Genomic DNA, 20,994 nt, shown 5'->3' with positions numbered 1-20,994 from the left:
TGTGTATTAACGATCCAGCCCATGTTCAGTATTCACACAGCTGATAAATAGGAGACAATCTGCCTGGAGCAGAGAGGGACAGAGAGGGTGTGCCAGCCTAATGCATAGACATTCTAAGCCCTGGCCAATGGGAACGGGGCTGCAAATTTTAAAAGTTGTTTTTTAGGACAATAACTGCATCACCTGCCGAACGGACCTCAGGACAGATCTTGGATTAAAAGCAGCTATCTGAAGGTACAAGTGGTTTGGGGGGGTGAGATTGTGGGTACAGAGTCACTTTAAGCTATTGGACTCTGTCTATTATTCTACACCCGCACCTTCACACCAGTTCACACTTGGGCAATCCAAAACCTCGAACGCAGCGTTACTTGTCTGGGAGTGGGTTCCAAACCACTCCTGGCCACTGTGACAAGGGCCCAAGTGACCCTACACCCACGCAGCAGCCACAACACCGGCATACAGCAACGTCCCTACACACAAATAATTTTGACACCCCAGTAACATCACTACCTACGACAATCACCTCTTTGTGTCCTTTAGGGGATCCCCCGACCTTCCATTTCTGACAAGACACTTTTTGACATCATTATCTACCTGATGAAGTAGTTTCCTCTTACGTTACCTCTTTGAAGTAGCTTTGATAGAGCTCTGCTCAATTCCATCATAGTTGCTGTGCCACTGGATGCATCAAGGGCACCGAATACCCAAGCATCTCTGTGATTTCCCACAATCACATATCGATCTGTGCAAAAAAAAATTAAAAAAAATTGGGCATTATAAAATAACTGATTTCCCTCAACACATAAGAAATTAATGTGATCTCTATGCTTAACTGAGCAGTTTAGCACATAAATCATACAATTCATTCAGGCAAATCTACAGTATGATCCGTGGAACCTTAATCTAACAAATCAACCATTGATTCACTTAGTTTTATGTAAGTCATTCTGTTTTTTAAGTGTTCTGATTCCCAAAGTGCCATCCCAGATTTGCCTGGAGGATCCAAATAGATAGAAAGCGGAATGACTTCATTAAAATTAGGCTCAGGAAATTTTACTGTACATTTGCTTAACACCAGTTGCAATCATTATTACTTCTTATTCCAGGCGTCAGCTCCTCTTTTTTCATATTTAACAATATTCTTAGTCTAAAAACAGACGTGATAGTTTTGACCTATAATTATCATATGGATGAGCTAGTATTCACTGATGATTGTATTAATATGTATTGTTAATTATATGTGACTATCAGCATGCAGGAGTGTTGTATTATAGGTCTTATAGATGGCGGGGGAGTACTTAGAAATCGTCGCTTAATTAAACAGAAATATATTCATTTGAAACAGATCCATGAGCTGCATTACTGATTTCAAAGCACTGTTAATTTACATAAGCGTGAGCCACCGTGATGGTCCAAAGATGTATTCTGATAAATTATATTCTGCATCTTGTGGCTGGTGGGAGCTCTGTTAGGGTACATGCACACTGAGGAACTCTCGCGGAATTCTACATCAAAATGCGTGCGGAATCCGCTCAAAATTACGTCTGTTAAAAATGAGCAGTATTGGCTCCCCTTGATTTCTATATTTCTGTGCATTAGTGCACATGGTGGAAATTTCCGTCCGGAATCCACGTTTTGCCCGAAAGAATAGACAGGTTCATTCTTTTGGCGGATTGCGCTGGCAGAATTCCATAGAACTCTATATGAGTTTAATTTTCCCTGCGGAAATCTGTGGCAATTGCGCATGAATTTCGCGAGTGCAAAAAATGTGCGGAATCAGTCAGCGAAAATTCTGCGTGGAATTCTGTGAGAATTCCTTAGTGTGCACATAGGCTTAGAGCGGAGAGGTGGTCACTCATGTGCTCTGCTACTTCATAACTTTCTATAGGGACTACAGAAAAAGCTGACCGGTGAACCTGTTTTTATGTTTTTAGTAAGACTGGTTAATTTTCACACAGTGCAAACTTGATCGACAGACTTCAAATTAACATCATCTGTAGACTGTTTAGTTTAGTCTCCACAGCTGTGGACCAAAACGTCTGGTGTATCAGGCAATACACAGTTAATGTATGCATTGTTTCTTGTATATACATGCCTGGAGGTAGCTACCACTATAGCAGCCATAATGGCTTCTATGGAGTCTGCTGCATAAGGGGGCCCCGTTGCCTGCTCCTGCAATACATTGGGCCCACTAAGCTGTCATAATTTGCAGAACCAGGTGGCCAAGTGGGCCTCCTGGGTTCTGTGTGGTGGTATGCCCCCTGAGGTGTTATGGCGGAGCTACAGATGGTCACTTGCCAGATGGTAGAGTGTGACGCCAGCCTATGGTGGTTGGCCGAGATAAAGCTGGGCCCAATTATGTTACGTTGTGACGCCAGTGCCGGTTGAGCACACAGGTATGATGGCCCACCTGCTTTTAGTTTAGAGGGCCGTTTATCCCTTGCTCTCCTGTGGTCAGTGACCTGACTGGGTGCTGCGGGGTCCCTTGGGCTGTAGTCACGGTGGTCCGGAGTAGAGTATATCCATGATTTCCACATAGCCTTAGGGCTTTGTCTAACTTCAGCAGCCACCGCTAATCAAATGCCGAAAGTTCAGGTTCGGATGGACTCAAGCATGCTCCAGGTTCGCTCATCTCTACTGTTAATCTATTTTTGGTCATGGCTAAAAAAGCATGAAAGCAGTATTGGTATCCTTACATGTACAATAGGCATACAGTAGTTGGTTCATATGCACCTGTTAGAGCCAGAAAACACTGATGCTCCTTCTACCAGTGGGGGTTGTTTCCTACCCGCTGGTGCAGAGTATTGCTCTGATGGATATGGTCACCGGCTGCTTGGAAACCTTTAAACCTATTGATCGCTTGTTGCAGGTTTAAGGAGTATTTGCTTGTGAAGGGGCCTTGAGCACAGACCGGAGGTCCTATCCCTTCTTGTACATCTATTAGTCATTCTCATTCTAACAGTGTTTGCCTTTGGAGGAGCAGCAACCGCTTGACCTTGAGATCACAATGTGCTCAAGACATCAGAATCAGAATTTTCTTTACACATGATGCAATGTCCCCAATAAAGACATATATATATAATTCTTCTGATTTCTCATATATATATATATATATATATAATATTTTACCTACCAGGCTCATATTCTCCTTTAATAATTCCAAAGACATTCCTGATTGTTTTCTGCACATTGTACGTTTTCACATAAAGTTTTATTTTACTGTGAACGAGAGAGAAATAAGAAATTATTAGTCTATTAAACGAGCAGAGGTTAGTGTGAATGTTAGGTGAGTAAAGCGTCAAAACATTTTCTATGTGAATTCTATATATTCACCACCATCATAGCAAAGTGCTACTCCTAGGGATCTGTTCATATCATCTTTTTATTTTCCCTCTGTATACACTAGTAAGTTGCTTCCATTAAAAGACTGTGACTAGGGACGAGCGAACTTTGCAGTTTGACCTTGTGTCCGAATCCATGTGTTTGCCTAATGAACGGACACCCGAACATCCACGCATCTGTTTGTATGTCTGTTTATTGTTCTTCAATAAAGTTTGTTGAAGGCTGCCAAGCCGTCAACTGAGCAAATTGGCAAGTGTTTAGGCATTACCGTTCTCTAGCAATCCCAGCCAGACAGGACATGTGACCCTGGAGTATAATAACACCTGTCACATGTCCTGCCACCATTCTGTTGCTGGTTAGTGCAGGGAGGGATTCGTACTGCAGGCAGGAAGAGCTAGGAAGGCCGAAAAAAGTTTAATAACTGCCCTTTTTAGAGGACAACAGTGGGGATGTCTGCGTTGGGGAGCTGCTGGCTGTCAGTGAGCCAGGTAGAGGGGGTTTAAAATGATTGCAGATTCATACCCTGTTCACACTAGGGAAAGGTTGCTGACTGAGGCAGGGATAGAAAAGCCTGAAAAAAATGAGTAAAAAGGGGCTTTGCTGAGGAACTGGTAGCTGTCAGATGATAAGTGAGACAAGAGGAGCAGGACAAAGTCTTTTTTTTTTTTTTTTTTTCAAACTTGTTTTTATTTGGCCAAAAGACATGTATAGGAAATACAGAAAAAAGATATATTAGATATATAGTCCACTCATCGCTAACTGTGACCAATTCCTCTGTGTACTTAATACAAGGAGGTACACTGCTTTAAGACAAAAATGTGCACAGTGGTATGTTTTCCTATGCATGTATGTTTGCGATTTATATATATCTGTATATATATGGCAGAGGCCAAAAAAAACACTTTAAAAAAAATCCTATTTCTGTTTAGGAAACTAGCATAAAAACAAGCACAAAGGAATAAAACAAAAATAAAAAATAAAAATTCTGATGTACATGGAATCACCCTGGGGTGTATCCGGTCCAGCTGCTTAGGGCAACAATATCGCTCTGCATAGAATACAGCGTTGAACGTGTTTCACATAGATGCCATATAGTCAGTCTCGTATTCATCATCGTTCTTTAAGGGTCTTTAGAAAAAAAAAATTCTTATCGGTTTCCAACTGATTGCCATGGTTACCAAAGGCCTTAGCTTCTGCAGCAAACACCTTATGAGTAATCCCTCCCGTGGACAATTAATTGCTGTCTGACAATTTTACCAGTTCCATTTCTGTTACTTTTTGCTGTCGCCAATTTATGAATAGTCCCTGATGACATTGTCAGTGTCTGCAAATTATGTATGTCTAAATTATCTTTAATAATATGAAGAATAGTACAATGCTTACAACATATAGCCCCATGGAAGAAGAAGATTTATTTATTTTTTTTAAACAAACCTATAAGATATGTACATAAAAAATGTAATGTTATTTTCAGTGTGGCCCAAAGAGTTTATAAGAATTTGGTCATTTACCATAATTTAAATATGCAAAACAAGAGTCCGTGGAGCCTCAGTTACGAGTCTCAAAACACGGGATAGCCAGATATCTCTAGCCTGTTGCCAACGGGGTGCCTCCATGATGGGGAGAGCACCACACCACCCTGATAAATAACCCCTTAAGTCCCACTCGGTTGCGACTATTGGAACATAGACAGGGAAACAACAGGGTGGCCCCCTTTGTCAATGTCTAACTCAAGGTGCGAGTATTGCGATCATGACAAGGGCTTGCAAAGGCAGGCTTCCACCCACAGACAGCCGTTTCGGGGGTTTTGCCCCTCGTCAGTGTGGGGTAGGATTCTGGCTAGTTGGGGCAATGAAAAATCAACCAACAAAACACAGTAATCACTGAACTCAAGGAGAACAGCGAAAAAAATTCCAATGAAGTACTCAATCAAGAGTCTCCACTGATGCCCCCAAAAATTTAAATATGCAAAACAAGAGTCCGTGGAGCCTCAGTTACGAGTCTCAAAAAACGGGATAGCCAGATATCTCTAGCCTGTTGCCAACGGGGTGCCTCCATGATGGGGAGAGCACCACACCACCCTGATAAATAACCCCTTAAGTCCCACTCGGTTGCGAGTATTGGAACATAGACAGGGAAACAACAGGGTGGCCCCCTTTGTCAATGTCTAACTCAAGGTGCGAGTATTGCGATCATGACAAGGGCTTGCAAAGGCAGGCTTCCACCCACAGACAGCCGTTTCGGGGTTTTTGCCCCTCGTCAGTGTGGGGTAAGATTCTGGCTAGTTGGGGCAATGAAAAATCAACCAACAAAACACAGTAATCACTGAACTCAAGGAGAACAGCGAAAAAAAAGTACTCAATCAAGAGTAGAGGCTAGAGATATCTGGCTATCCCGTGTTTTGAGACTCGTAACTGAGGCTCCACGGACTCTTGTTTTGCATATTTAAATTTTGGGGGGCATCAGTGGAGACTCTTGATTGAGTACTTCATTGGAATTTTTTTCGCTGTTCTCCTTGAGTTCAGTGATTACTGTGTTTTGTTGGTTCATTTACCATAATTACCATATTATATTATAATGCCTTTTTGTTACTGCAACTATATGTTTATATGTGAGATCAGTTAGTTTAGTTACCATGATACCATGCTGAAAATGTCCATTGATAAGGGTAAATGAATGTAAGCCATGGTCAGGCAACCTGGAAGTTTCCAATGTAGCTTCCATTTAATTCAATAGAGAACTAGATGTGCATTTCTAGGAGAAAATACATAGGGGGACATTTATGAAAGTTCCACCCGAGCCATACGCCAGGGAGAAGACGCAGATTCGCCCCGTCTCCTTGGCGTATGCCTGCTGTATCCCTCGCTCGTCTGATGGGCATGGGGGCGTAAACCAAGATCAAAATCTACACCTGCTAGAAGCAGATGTAGATTTATTACACCGACCGGATTCACTAAGAGGAGTGCGTCTCTTTGTGAATCCGGCCTAATTCAAGACCAGCGTATGAGTATGCCGGTCTTCATAAATCTCTCCCCCCCCCCCCATAGAGTTCAAAAAGAGCCAAAAGAGGGGTCATCCACAGGTCCATAGAATTTCGTCTGTGCACGGATGGTGTTCTGTGGACTGAACTTCATGCTCCTAAACAGTTTAATGGTGCATTCACACCTACAGGATCTGCAGTTGATTTTCTGCAGCAGATTTCATTTAAATAACTGAACACAGCATCAAATCTGCTGCAGATCCTGTAGGTGTGAACGCCCCCCCCCCCCCCCCCCAAACCACTTGTACCTTCTGGATAGCTGCTTTTATTCCAAGATCTGTCCTGGGGTCCGTTAGGCAAGTGATGCAGTTATTGTCCTAAAAAACTACTTTAAAACTTGCAGCCCTGTGCCAAATGGCCGTGGCCTAGAGTGTGTGTGCATTAGGCTGGCACAACCTCTCTGTCCCTTCTCCCCACCCTCTTCATCATTAGGAATGCCCCAGGCAGATTTTCTCCTGTTCATCAGCTGTGAGAACACTGCACATAGGCTGGATAGTTCAGGCACCTGTGCAGTGTTCACTGCAGAGGAATAGGAAATATCCTGCCAGTGGTATTCCTAATGATGAAGAGGGTGGGGAGGAGGGACAGAGGGGTGGTGCAAGTGTAAAAGTTTTTTTTTTTTTTTTTTCGGACAATAACTGCATCACCTGCCGAATGGACCCCAGGACAGATCTTGGAGTAAAAGCAGCTATCCGAAGGTACAAGCGGTTTGGGGGGGGGGGGGGCAGATTGTGGGTACAGTGTCACTTTAATTACATTTTGTATTGTAATGTAATTAGGTGCCACTCACCTAATATGCAGGAGAATAGGCTTCTTGCCACACCCCTCCTCCCGCCCTCCAGCTGCTGATTGATTGACAGTTGACTGCCTACACACAGCATGGATAGGTAACTGCCAATCAGCAGCTGGTGGGTGAAGTTTTCTGCCCATTTCCCACCCAAATCTGTTGCAGAACATCTAGTTCACACATTGCAGTGTATTGTGTTACTGAATTATTTAATTGCAGTACTTTTCATTGTGGTCCTGCCCAGGCAGTTCACTGTATTCTCTACCTGTGACAAATCGTCCAACGTACAATATTTTAAGTAAATAAATATACAGAGAGCGGTTCAGGGAAGAAAAATAGCGCTGCACCTCTGTGCTGTGTTGCTTGGCGTCCACTTTTTCCGCCGGTGGCGCCTGCGGGGTCTGGGGGGGCCCTTTAGGGTCTGGTCCTGTGACAATGGGGTTGCAGGGCCATTCCGTGGCCCCCCTTCTCTGCTTGCGCACGCTTTGCGGGGATTGTGGTCGCTGACCGGCACAGTGATGTTTTTTGGTTAGGGACTCATGTGTATCAGAAGACCTGCACATGGTACATGAGGCAATATGGTTTGGCCAAATTATATACTAACTTCTGATGTTGGTTTTAAATGTAGTTGAATAAGCTTTCGTGTCAGCCATGGGTGCGATGTGCAGCCATTTCTGTCTTTTTGGCTTGTGCATATTTTAGGTATTCTGTCCCTTTTTTCATTGTGGCTTGCACTCGTGCTTTGTAAGACCCATGTGATCCAAATTAGCAGGAAGCACCTGTGTACATAAGGGGAGGATCTCCTAGTTTTCTCCCATTCTACCTGCAGAGGAATGGAGAGAGGTAAGAGCTTGTTCACACTTGTGTTGCTTGGCGTCCACTTTTTCCGCCGGTGGCGCCTGCGGGGTCTGGGGGGGCCCTTTAGGGTCTGGTCCTGTGACAATGGGGTTGCAGGGCCATTCCGTGGCCCCCCTTCTCTGCTTGCGCACGCTTTGCGGGGATTGTGGTCGCTGACCGGCACAGTGATGTTTTTTGGTTAGGGACTCATGTGTATCAGAAGACCTGCACGTGGTACATGAGGCAATATGTTTTGGCCAAATTATATACTAACTTCTGATGTTGGTTTTAAATGTAGCTGAATAAGCTTTCGTGTCAGCCATGTGTGCGATGTGCAGCCATTTCTGTCTTTTTGGCTTGTGCATAAATATACAGAGAGCGTTCCCAGTCACTGAATGCATCCACAGAAACCTGCATGCAAAAAATGTCTGTAATCTGTATGCTTTAATGGCTGCCCTATGCTCTCTTTCTCTAGTAGTGGTTCCTTTTATACTGAACCAGTGGTTTGTTTGTTTTTTTTGGCCCCTTAAGTGTAACCTTAACTGTAACCTTGTGTGTAACCTTAACTGTACAACAAATTTACATATATTGGTAAATGATGTTAACTTGCAATCTTAAAAAAAAAAAAAAAAAAAAAAAGTTGTCATTTTTATGGAATAACTTTATTCCAACATTGGAGATACCCTAGGTGTCTGACCTTTGCACATCTTAACCTGTGGATTTGGGTGGAGGGGCTTTTTTAATTTTTTGTTTCCCTAAAAAAAGTGTCAGTGTCCCTGAGTGCTCAAAGTCAAATCCCATTTTTCGCCTGTGATTTGGGCAGAATATTAGCAAAACCACATAAATCAGTTTTGCTTCCATTAAAACTGCAGCAAGAACCTGATTTGAGTGTGATGTACAGTATGAACTTCCCTGAAGTCTCCTATCAGCTTTCAGTGCAAGTATGGCCCGGTATAGCCAATGACTAATCATGCTGCAGTCTGGAAAGAGCAGAACTTTCCTAGCACCCATGCCGCTTTGTGTTGCAGCATGCCAGAAATGTGTGTGCTTTAATAAGCGTGTGCGTTCAAATCCACTCTTAAACCAAATCAAATTTTCTCATAGGAAATCACTGATATGCAGACAATTGGTTCCACACTTTATAATAATGATTTTTTTTTTTATTCTGAATAACATGTAGAACAGATGAAACAAACATTTAGAAACAGCAGAATAAGTGATATAATTAATTACTGTACAGTATAGCAATCAGCATGTTGTGTAAAATGTATAGTAAGGGCATAAACCTGATAACACAGCAGCAGTTTGTAGATACAGAATGGAACTGCAGATCCCTATAATGCAGGAGCGTAGTACAACAGGCTAGAATAGAGAAGCAGGGCTGCTGTCAGAGGTCTGTGTGGTCACATGACAGCAATGGGGAAGGGGAGTGTTCAGCATAGACCAATCAGGAAGTGAGAATCACAGAGCTGTGCAGGAGGACACTGACAAACTTTTCTATACAGCAGTGTGTATATCTGAGTGTAAGTGCAGGCAGATTATAGCAGGAATGGAGTTGATGGCAAACACAAGGACTGACAGACTGCAGGGAACATGAAGGAAGGAGCAGGGCAGATGTGGGCACATACATGCAGCGCTCTCTGTCCAGGAAGAGAGGGGTTACAGCTATGGAGAGATTACCTCCACAGTCTTGTCCCCTTATGCAAGCCCCAGCCTAAAGTGGATCTGCTAGGATTTGGAAGGTGATTGAGACTTCCTGGTTCAGAGTACAGTGCTACAGACCATGCCGCTCCCCAACTCCCCCTCCCACCCAGTACAGGGAGCTCTTAAACCAAAGCAATTCTCTTAAACCAAGTTACAATTTTGAAAAACTGTGAGCTCTTCTTGCAAAACGCTCTTAATCCAAGTTACTCTTAAACCAAGGTACCACTGTATATGTTTATTAATCTATAACCTGCTAAAATCCTCCTTACCTTTCATCATGAGGCGGTGCAAACCCCGGTCCAAGCCTGTATGTGATGTTCAGCCGGCCTTTCCATGCATTTGGCACCTCTACCCCAGACAGCTTACTAGGAGATAGAAATATAAGCCAACTTAGGTTGAAATAGTGGCCCTTATGCCTAAAAAACAGGAAAGTTTCAGCATTGCCCGGTATATGTTTTCATGCTTATAATCTTGTTTGCTTTTACCAGAAGTGTCCTGGTTGTTATAGCAGCAAAGTGATATACCATAAGAAGCATTTCTAAGCTCTATATTATGCTCAGAGCCATAGGGAGCTGGAACAAATATTACCAGTCACTTAGCTGATGGTTGTTTGCATGGTTATAAAAGCATGTTTTTCTTCTAAGCTCCGGAGTCTTAGCAGCTAAGCTGAGCTGCAGTATACATGCCACCTTCCTCCCTGCTCTATAAAAAAAATGCAAATTTAACCTAAAGCAGTAGAAAATCTAGAATAATTACTACCCAGGACCCTTGCAGATCAGTAGAACAGAAGGATAAATGGGAATGAATTGCATACAGTATGTAAGGCATTGGTTATTCTGGTGTAGAAAGCCTATCCTAAGCATAGACCTCTGTAGCAAGAAATCACATATTTAAGTATACCTGAGATATTTGACAGCATCCTCGTAACCAATTGGTGTTACTGGAATTTTGGGTAATTCAATGTCCTTCTGGTCTAAGAAAAATGCTGACTCTAAAAGTAAAAAAAATACAAGCGCTATGTCTATAGAAGCCATTTTAAAAGTAACAATTCCATGTAATAAAGCTGTAGACAATTAATGAAAGCCAGACTCTCCCTGAGGGAATGTAAGGACAGTGCCCCCATGTGAATGACGCTCCACTTATTTTCTATGGAAGCTGCCGGAGATAGCACTTGGGAGCGATCCTAAGGAATGAATGGAGCGCCAGTCACATGTGCCCCTTCATTCATCCAGAAGAGTTAAATTTCTATTCTGGAGATCATGGAATTTTCTGCAATCAGTTAGTTATCCCCTATGCTCAGGATAGGGGATAGCTTCTATTTGTGGGACAGCTCCTTTAATGAGGTCACGGTGCACATATAATTAAAACAATATCCTAGTACAGATATAATGTTACAGAGCAGCAATAACTCAAAGTACTATGAGCATAACATCTAAGCACAGGGGTTACATATGGCACTTATGTGAGACATCAACCATTAGTGCGACATTGTGATACTATACATATAAGTATGACTCTCCACTTTAGTGAACATCAGGGAATCGCAGCTATAGACTATTCATGATTGCATGTTCCTTACTAGTAGCTGGGTAGAAAGGTGTAAGGGGATCGCCATCAACTAAAATAACAGTTCCTCTCTGTGCCCCCGTTCCTGGTAGCCACCAGTCCGCAGGGTATACTTTGTCGCCAACCACATAGTCTGCTGGGTCAGAGTATAAAATCATTCCAGCGCAGCCAAACTTTGCTCCAATGTTCACCTAAGGTTAAAAATTGAACAGTAGCAGCAATCCTCCTAATAACAAACCTTAGTCATCTATTTACACCTTTTACTTACGGACCTTGTCTCCCCTGAAAATTTTACCATATCTGGCAATTGCTACGGTCCCAGTGAGATTTATGGCCAGATCCCGTGTTAGGTATTGGAAGTCTTCAACTCTTCCGTAGTTGACATAGACTGGGTCTCCCTATTCGAAGAAAGTCTTCTCAGTATTGGTGGACAACAAAAAGATTTTGTTTTAAAAGTTTGCTCAAAAATAGGAATGGTTTTGATGGGTCTGTACTGCCCTCGCCCAGTTGGGGGATGCGCCATGGCATGAATGGGGAATGGCCTTCCACCTGTGCCAAATATACTACAATTGTAATTAATTGTTTTAGTTAAAGCGAATGTACCATCAGTACATTCCACATAGATAAAACGGCGCTGTCGCAGGAAAGCCAGTGCCGCAATCTTTTTTTGAACCGTGGCCCGATTCCCACATACGGCGTCGTTCTATTTCCGGGCACCGCCAGGGGTGAAGCACTGGAGGCCCGCCCCCAGTGGGAGGTGACCCCCGCCCCTCTATGATGTGGCGCCATTGGAATCAGCTTCACCCCTGGCCGGTGCCCAGGAATAGAATGGTGCCGTATGCGGGAACTAGGACGCAGTTAAAAATAAAGGACCGCGGCACCTGCTTCCTCACACTGGCACCGTTTTTTTATATGTGTAAGACTTAAAGCAAATGTATGGATGGTAGATTTGCTTTAAATAGGCACTGTCACTCCAACAAATATTGCATAGATAAATGGTACAATGAATAGAAGAAACTTTGTAATATATCTTACCAGGCACAAATGCTTTCCTATGAAGCATCGTCACTAATCGGCCCTCCCAGCAGTCCACTTAGGGAGGGGGCGGGCGGTCTGGCAGCGGGGATGCGAAAATGAGCAACATTGTACTCGTTTTATATGTACAATTTGTACGTTTTTTATAGGGATATAATAATAAAAAATGTATATAAAAAAAATAAAATGTTTGAGGCATTCTAATAATTAACATGTACTGTATACAATCTTACCACAATAATGCCTGCCGGTGAATACGCATTGAAGGGATTTACTACTGTAGAATCATTCTGGTCAGGGCTGAGAATCTTTTCAACTTTTGCCGAGATGTCGCTTTCAACCCCATCAGAAGACAAGATGGACACGTAATTGGGATCAGTTGCATTGGGGTAAGAGAGAAGAACAGTGTAGTTGTATATCTTGGACCCATGTAGACTTGATTTCCATGTGTTATGTATATACTTCATAAGAACCTCCTCCTCCTGGAAACTTCCTGCTATATGAGGCTTGCTAGCAAAGAACCTGCAGGGTAGAAAAACATATCAAAGTTTCTCATCTGTAATAGGTCAACATCCATCCCTCTAGTTATGATATGAATGGGGTTGGAGAAATCCACAGCAATGCTGCAGAAGCAACAACATTCATATGTATGATACTTATTTCCTGAACAGGGGCATAACTAGAAATGTTTAGGCCCCATAGCAAACTTTTGATTGCGCCCCTCGACATACCCTTAAAGGGGTTTTCAAGAGAAAATCTTTTTCTTTCAAATAAACTGGTGTCAGAAAGTTATATAGATTTGTAATTTACTTCTATTAAAAAAAATCTCAAGTCTTCCCATATTAGCTGCTGTATGTCCTGCAGGAAAAAGTTTTCAGTCTGACACAGTGCTCTCTGCTGCCACCTCTGTCCAGACAGAAACTCTCCAGAGTTGTAGAAGCTTTCTATTGGAATCCCCATAGAAAACCTGTACTACACTGGATAGTTCCTGTCTTGGCCAGAGATGTCAGCAGAGAGCACTGTGTCAGACTGAAAATAAAACTTTTTCCTGCGGGACATACAGCAGCTAATAAGTATGGGAAGCCTTTTTTAATGGAAGTAAATTACAAATCTATATAACGTTCTGGTACCAGTTGATTTGAAAGAATAAGATTTTTGCTGGATAACCCCTTTAATGTCTACATTACATGAGCATACTTATACTGGTCCATAAAACAGACATAAAATACAGAACTGTACTGGATGAAATGGCACTAGTATGTTGTCAGTATTTCATCAGTAATGCTTCAGTATTTCTCTGCAGTAAATACTGATGAGAGTATTCTAGGCTCAAAAGTGAACAGATGCAATGCAGTACAATCCCATTATCCTAATATGATCAGTTGAGCACTGCACTTCCAGTAGTACAGAGAGCCGAACATAGAAAACTTCCTTCCTGCATTTGTTTAGTCTTGGATAGGTTCCAGCCCCAGGGCAAAAAAATGTGAAGGTGAAAAAAAATATATATATAATATATGATTAAAGTATAAAAATAAAGAACTGAAAGTTTGTGTAAAAATCCATCCTCGTAATTGAACAGTGGCGATTCTGTACTCACAACCCCCCCCCCCCCCCCCTAAACCACTTGTACTGCTAGCTGCTTTTAATACAAGATCTGTCCCCGAGCCGCTCGGCCAGTGATACAGTTATTGTCCTAAAAAAAGTACTTTTTAAACTTGCAGCCCTGTGTTAAATTGGCGTGGCCTAGAGTGTCTTTGACCTAGGCTTGCAATGTCCCTCTTTGCCGCCCTCTTCACCATTAGGAATGGCCCTGGATAGGATTTCTCCTATTCATCCCTGAATAATCTTCATGTGCCTTAACAATCCAGCACCTGTGCAGTGTTCAGACAAGTGATGAATAGAAAAAATCCTGCCTGGGGCATTCCTAATGGTAAAGGGGGCTGGAGAGGCGTCGCAGGCCTAGGGCACAGACACAGGGCTGCAAGTTTAAAAGTTGTTTTTCAGGACCATAACTGCATCACCTGCCGCAGGGACCCCAGGACAGATCTAGGATTAAAAGCAGCTATCCGATGGTACAAATGGTTTGGAGGGGGGGGGGGGGGGGGGCATTTTGGGTACAGAGTCGCTTTAAGGCATCATAGTCCTCCTTCTAGGGTAGGGTGCCTTAGTACCATATTCCTCCCATTCATTGTACAATGCATGTCTTAATATGCCATGTAGTGAACTCAAAACTTAGTTATTTGTAGGGACAGGCACATCTGATACAGTTCAGTTTCATTCCTTTACCAATGACGTTGGGCCAATACATTGAAAATGTTTAGTCTTACTTTAGGTTTCTGTGGATCGCCTCAGCCTTGATCTCTTGGTGAAGTTGTTGGCTGTACATGGGATCTCCATCCTTGCTTATTTTCCTTAGCCATAAAAGTTGCTGAGGAATAATTCCAAAACGTCCAATCAAAATCCCAGTTACTAGGGAGGCCACTGTCAAGGCGATCAGTCCCAGAATCTTCATCCGGTGCATTGTTACTAAATCTATTTTTTGACCTAAAAAAGAATAAATTCATGATTGGTGATTAACTGGACATAGAATACATAGAGTATGCTTGTGTGAGGATGAATATTGCCTCTTGATCACCATATTATCCATCAAAGAGAAAGGAGCTTGAGTAACCTCTTAAGACAGGGCTAAATAAATCTAACCTTAACTTATAAAGTAAATTTTTTTGTTTATTTAAGAAGTTACACATTACCCGTGTAGGAAATCATTTATATCTCGGACTTGTACACTAATGATCCCAGGCCATTTGTAGCTACACAAGTAAGTGCTGCATATAATGTGTGCCGCTCATTTACACCTTTGTGGTTAACAAATAACCATTATAACTCCATTAATGGAGAGCCAGTCATGTGGATCACCGGTCATTCAGCCAACACTCTCAAAAAAGATATCCATTGTTGGCCTGCTGTGATTGTCTATTTGGCGGCACTAAGCTTATGCTGTAGTTTCTTGTGTTACAATGATTAGGGTAACTTGGAAAAGAGAGATCATAATTCTATGGAAATGTAGTTGGTTATAAAGCCACACAATTCCACTCAAAATGAAGAAAATTTACATAAAATTTAGTCCGGCAAATTTTTACTAATTAAAGAATTGTATTGCCCCCCAAAAGTTATACAAGCACCAATATAGACTTATTACTGGAAATGCACATAAAGTGCTTTTTCCCTGCACTTACTACTGCATCAAGGCTTTACTTCCTGGATAACATGGTGATGTCACTTCCTGGATAAAATGGTGATGTCACGACCCGACTCCCAGAGCTGTGCGGGCTGTGGCTGTTGGAGAGGATGATGGCAGAGGGATGCTCAGTGTCCCTCCAGTGCCCTGTGTCCCTCAGTGTCCCCCTGCCATCATCCTCTCCAGCAGCCACAGCAGCACAGCTCTGGGAGTCGGGTCGTGACATCACCATGTTATCCAGGAAGTGAGGCCTTGATGCAGTAGTAAGCGCAGGGAAAAAAGCACTTTATGTGCATTTCCTGTAATAAGTGTATATTGGTGATTTGTATAACTTTTGGGGAGCAATACAATACTTTAATAAAAAATTTTTCAAGGGAATCTATCCTTCAAGGGAATCTATCAGCACCTGGTCCCCTGTTGTGTCTGTTACCTTTGTTACCTTTGTTTTCGCCATCTGTGCTGTTTTCGCAATCTGTGCTGGCAGTAGCGTATTATAATAGGTCGGTTTCGGGCGGTAGGCCAGGGCCCTGAGCTCCTTGGGGGTCCATGGCCACCCAAAAAAATTTATGCTTTTCTACAGCAATTTTGCACAATTCAGCGCATCATGACATTATCTATTCTGTATTATGAACACTACGCTAATGCTGCCATAGTTACAGTGGGTTAGGGAGCCCAGGCTTGGTAAACACCCCAGGGCCTATGGTAAAGTTAATCTGCCCCTGGGTGCAGTGCCCCTGGGTATAGAGGAGAAAGCAGTGCATGTACTGTACCACAAATATTTCCTGCAATGTAGTATAAGTAGAGTACAGGTAGCGGAGAGCCCAATACATGTATAACGGTACTGTACTGTGGAGAGTTAGTACTAGATCCGCTAAAATGTTAAGATTTAAAAATAGAACAGCATTTACTCATAGTAACCTATTGATCGATCAATTTTGATAAAATTTGACCTAGCTGAAGTCGTCTTATTTACTTTCAATGTCTGTGCTACTCTCGCCTTATTCTAAGAAAAATCTATATCTATTACAAAGCTAAATTTAGTTTTTATTTGATCAACCTAGGGAGAAGAGAAGTAAAATTGGTGTTTATCATGAGAAAACTCTGTCTAGAATAAAGTGATGTGAGCCTGCACCTGCAAAAAGACCATGCATGAACACGGCTGAGGTGAGTAGGTGACCTGTGCTAAGGTCAGTGCATAGACACCACTGCACTATTTGGGGGGGGGGGGGGGGGGTACTCTGTAATGGAACATTGTGTGGCTGCTTTGTGTAAAGGAGCCCTATAAAGCCTGCTGTGTGTAAGGGAGCTATCTTTTTTTCGGGATAACATATTGTACCTGCATTCAGGACAATAGCATTATGCTGGAAACCTTCACGTAGTTTTTCAGATTGGTAGGGTTCAGTGAGTCAGACTACACTGATCACAAGTTGATGCCTTATTCTATGGTTAAAGTGAATGTACCACCAGGTACATCGCCTTGGGTTTTTCACATTAACAGACCAGCAGTGGCGTGGGGATGCCGGTGGAGTGGTTCTTTTTTGAACCGACACTTGGTTCCTGGGCACGGCTCCGGTCTATTTCCAAGCACCGGCCCATCCCAGAGTACTGGGGGCAGGCCTGCTAACCCCCAATGTGATGAAACCCCCTCCCCTCTGTGACATGGCTCCATTAGAATCAATGGAGCCATGTCACAGAGGGGAGATCGTCACACTGCGGGCATAGATCTTTGCTAGGCGGCGGTTCTAAAAAAGGACAGTGCCACTGACGCCAATCTTTTAATGTTAAAAAACAAGGATGTACCTGATAGTACATTCACTTTAAGTATACTTGTTGAAAATAGTAATAGAAAGTTAACATACTTTTTATTTAGTTTAGGTCTTGTAACAGTGAAAAGATCTTCCTGTACATTTGTATGAGTTAATCAGTATGATGTAAAGTAAGTAGCCATGTTTTTCGCAGCACCTTTTGTACATTGACGTGACTGACCTCCTTTTCTATACAGATCTTTTACTTGTTAAATACGAAATAATTTACTATGACCGAGAACCTTTTTCTCTCTTGGCATGGCTTTCAGACCTGTCACATCTAATCTTCACACTTTTCATACTTCACAGAATCTCACAGCCCAGGGCAGGGATGGAGGTGTTTCTCTATGTCATATACAGCGCTGCGAAGAGCATCTGTCACTTGGTGTTGGTGATGTGTTGGTATATTGTACTGGGCGACTGGTGTCTGTATATATCAAGTATAGGTTTACTCTGACACTTTATCACTGGTTATTGCTCCAGGCTAGGAGTCAACACACATTGTGCGTCACTGTATATAGTAACAAACGAGAGAATAGTTTTACATAACTGGACTGGCAATATAGTACATTTGCATAGAATGTGCTCGTCCATCCGGTGTGATGCCACAACTGATCCCATTGTACAGATTTCAGGATCTCATTAAATAGGAGAGCTTTTATTGTTTCTTTTAGTGGATAAATCTGCCCTGGTCATATGAAGGACCCATGGAAATTTTTGAATCCAAAGCCAGGAATGAATTTGAAATGAGGAGAAATCTCAGTCTTTCCTTAATGACCTGTTCTCTGTTTATACACTGTTCCTGGCTTTAGCTTCAAAAATCTATTTCTGTAAACACACCCTAGGAGCCAGTTGACAAACATTTGAATGCTTCCTGCTATAATTGACCAAACTGAATGTCAGGGACAAAAAAAATGTGTAATCATTGTTATTAGTGTTGTGTCCCACCACAGGTGTTGCTATTGGTTACACCTTTTGCTTATGTATTACATAGGTCTGTACACCAATGAGGGTTCTTTCTTCTAACCTATTATCTTTCTCTTTACTTCTTGCACATGCATTCCTAACCCTGTACTGCCAAATATATTCCTATGGGTAACAAATATAAACGGTTAAAATCCAATCCCACATGGCTTACAACCGAGGTTAGAAGGGCTATAAATGAGAAAAAAGGGGCATTCAAAAAATATAAATCAGAGGGGTCAGCTGTAGCATTTAAACATTACAAAGAAGTCAACAAAACCTGTAAAAATGTAATAAAAGCAGCAAAAATTCACAATGAAAGGCAGGTAGCCATAGAAAGCAAAAGAAACCCCAAAAATTCTTCAAATATATTAATGCAAAAAAACCAAGGTCAGAGCATGTAGGACCCCTAAATAATGGCGACGGGGAATTAATAACTGGGGATCAGGAGAAAGCTGAGTTACTTAATGGGTTCTTCAGTTCTGTATATACAAAAGAAGATGGAGCTGTGGTGGGTGGTGCCAGTACTAAGGTGGGTGGGGCCAGTGCTGCTAACACATGTAATGTACTGAACTGGTTTACTATAGATATGGTCCAAGATAAATTAAACAAACTCAATGTAACCAAAGCTCCAGGGCCTGATGGATTGCACCCCAGAGTTCTTAGGGAACTCAGTTCTGTAATTTCACTACCCTTGTATGAAATATTCAGTGATTCTTTGCTTACTGGTATTGTGCCGAGGGACTGGCGTAAGGCAAATGTAATGCCGATCTTCAAAAAGGGCTCTCGAACTTCCCCAGGTAACTATAGACCCGTAAGCTTAACATCCATTGTGGGGAAACTATTTGAGGGGCTTATAAGGGACTACATCCAGGAATATGTAGTGGCTAATAGTATTATAGGTGATAACCAGCATGGTTTTACTAAGGACAGAAGCTGTCAAACCAACCTAATATGTTTCTACGAAGAGGTAAGTAGAAGCCTGGATGGCGGCGCGGCTGTGGATATAGTGTACCTGGATTTTGCAAAAGCGTTTGACACAGTTCCTCATGGACGTCTGATGGGTAAGTTAAAGTCTATCGGTTTGGAAAATTTAATGTGTAACTGGATTGAAAACTGGCTTAATGATCGTACCCAGAGAGTGGTGGTCAATGATTCCTACTCCGAATGGTCCCCGGTAATAAGTGGTGTACCCCAAGGGTCAGTACTGGGCCCTCTTCTGTTTAACTTGTTTATTAATGATATTGAGAATGGAATTAACAGCAATGTTTCTATCTTTGCAGATGACACCAAGCTTTGTAGTACAGTACAGTCTATGGAGGATGTGCAGATGTTACAGGATGACTTAGACACACTGAGTGTTTGGGCGTCCACTTGGCAAATGAGGTTCAATGTGGATAAATGTAAAGTTATGCACCTGGGTACTAATAACCCGCATGCATCATATGTCCTGGGGGGAGTTACACTGGGAGAGTCGCTAATAGAGAAGGATCTGGGTGTACTTGTAGATAATAGACTACAGAACAGCACACAATGTCAGTCAGCTGCTTCTAAGGCCAGCAGGATATTGTCATGCATTAAAACAGGCATGGACTCTCGGGACAGGGATATAATATTACCGCTTTATAAAGCTTTGGTGCGGCCCCATCTGGAGTATGCTGTCCAGTTTTGGAATCCGATTCATAAAAAGGATGTTCTAGAGCTGGAGAGGGTACAAAGACAGGCAACTAAACTAATAAAGGGAATGGAACATCTTAGTTATGAGGAGAGATTAAAAGAATTACATTTGTTTAGTCTGGAGAAGAGACGTTTAAGGGGAGATATGATTAATTTATTTAAATATATAAATGGCCCCTACAAGAGATATGGGGAAAAGATGTTCCAGGTAAAACCCCCTCAAAGGACAAGAGGGCACTGCCTCCGCCTGGAGAAAAAAAAGGTTCAATCTCCGGAGGCGACAAGCCTTCTTTACCATGAGAACTGTGAATCTGTGGAACAGTCTACCACAGGATCTGGTCACAGCAAAAACAGTAGAGGGCTTCAAAACAGGGCTAGACAAGTTCTTAGAGCAAAATAATATAGATGCATATGTATAGAACCTATCACCCCTCCCCCTTCCCTGTATCCATCCCCTCCTTGGTTGAACTTGATGGACATGTGTCTTTTTTCAACCGTATTAACTATGTAACTATGTAACCCACTCACAGCACAGTTTACACATGCTGTAGAAAGGAAGTCACATGGGTAGAGGAAGTGTGAGGTCTTTTGCATTAGATTTTGTAGAGGAAGGACGCAAGACAGAACGCTCCCTACAGCAGTCAAGTTGGGCCCTGGCTCCTTCAAGGTCCCCAGTCTAAGTTGTGGTCTAGACGTTGAGCAGAGCACATGTACCTAGACACAGTTTTCCCTCAAGCAACCTTATTATACACTATGCAGTGTTAAGTCACTACTAGAGAGGACAAGTCAGGGATCATCCTAACCCACGCCATGGACAAGAGGAACACAGTGCAGGACAGTTTCTACTAAAAGTAAAGGAACTGATCCACATAGAACAAAGTTGCTAGAAGCCTAAGCACTCTATCTCACAGCATGGGTGTAATCAGAGAACTCTGACCACTCTGCTCATCCCAGGTAACAAGGTCTGGGGCTTGTGTCACCCTATAGGACGGGTCACCCG

At 42.5% G+C, this 20,994-nt stretch overlaps 2 protein-coding genes across 2 annotated transcripts in view; one reads left to right on the top strand and one right to left on the bottom strand.

Moving 5' to 3' along the window:
• Window positions 1-14,832, bottom strand: part of LOC138770556 (N-acetylated-alpha-linked acidic dipeptidase 2-like) — a 62,003-nt gene extending 47,171 nt beyond the window's left edge. The window contains exons 1-8 of the mRNA XM_069949661.1: window positions 14,639-14,832; window positions 12,545-12,833; window positions 11,549-11,674; window positions 11,290-11,467; window positions 10,611-10,701; window positions 9,980-10,075; window positions 3,134-3,219; window positions 623-742 (exon numbers count right to left, since the gene is read on the bottom strand). Of these exons, the coding sequence (XP_069805762.1) occupies window positions 623-742; window positions 3,134-3,219; window positions 9,980-10,075; window positions 10,611-10,701; window positions 11,290-11,467; window positions 11,549-11,674; window positions 12,545-12,833; window positions 14,639-14,832 (1,180 nt within the window). The remainder of the gene's footprint in view (window positions 1-622; window positions 743-3,133; window positions 3,220-9,979; window positions 10,076-10,610; window positions 10,702-11,289; window positions 11,468-11,548; window positions 11,675-12,544; window positions 12,834-14,638) is intronic.
• A 1,811-nt stretch (window positions 14,833-16,643) lies between these two features.
• CAPN3 (calpain 3) overlaps window positions 16,644-20,994 on the top strand; it is an 87,390-nt gene continuing 83,039 nt past the window's right edge. The window contains exon 1 of the mRNA XM_069950683.1: window positions 16,644-16,713. Coding sequence (XP_069806784.1) covers window positions 16,699-16,713 — 15 coding nt within the window. The 5' untranslated portion in view covers window positions 16,644-16,698. The remainder of the gene's footprint in view (window positions 16,714-20,994) is intronic.

This window comes from Dendropsophus ebraccatus, chromosome 13 (assembly GCF_027789765.1).
Source record: "Dendropsophus ebraccatus isolate aDenEbr1 chromosome 13, aDenEbr1.pat, whole genome shotgun sequence".
NCBI lineage: Eukaryota > Metazoa > Chordata > Amphibia > Anura > Hylidae > Dendropsophus > Dendropsophus ebraccatus.
This window is presented reverse-complemented; position numbering and strand designations above follow the sequence as displayed.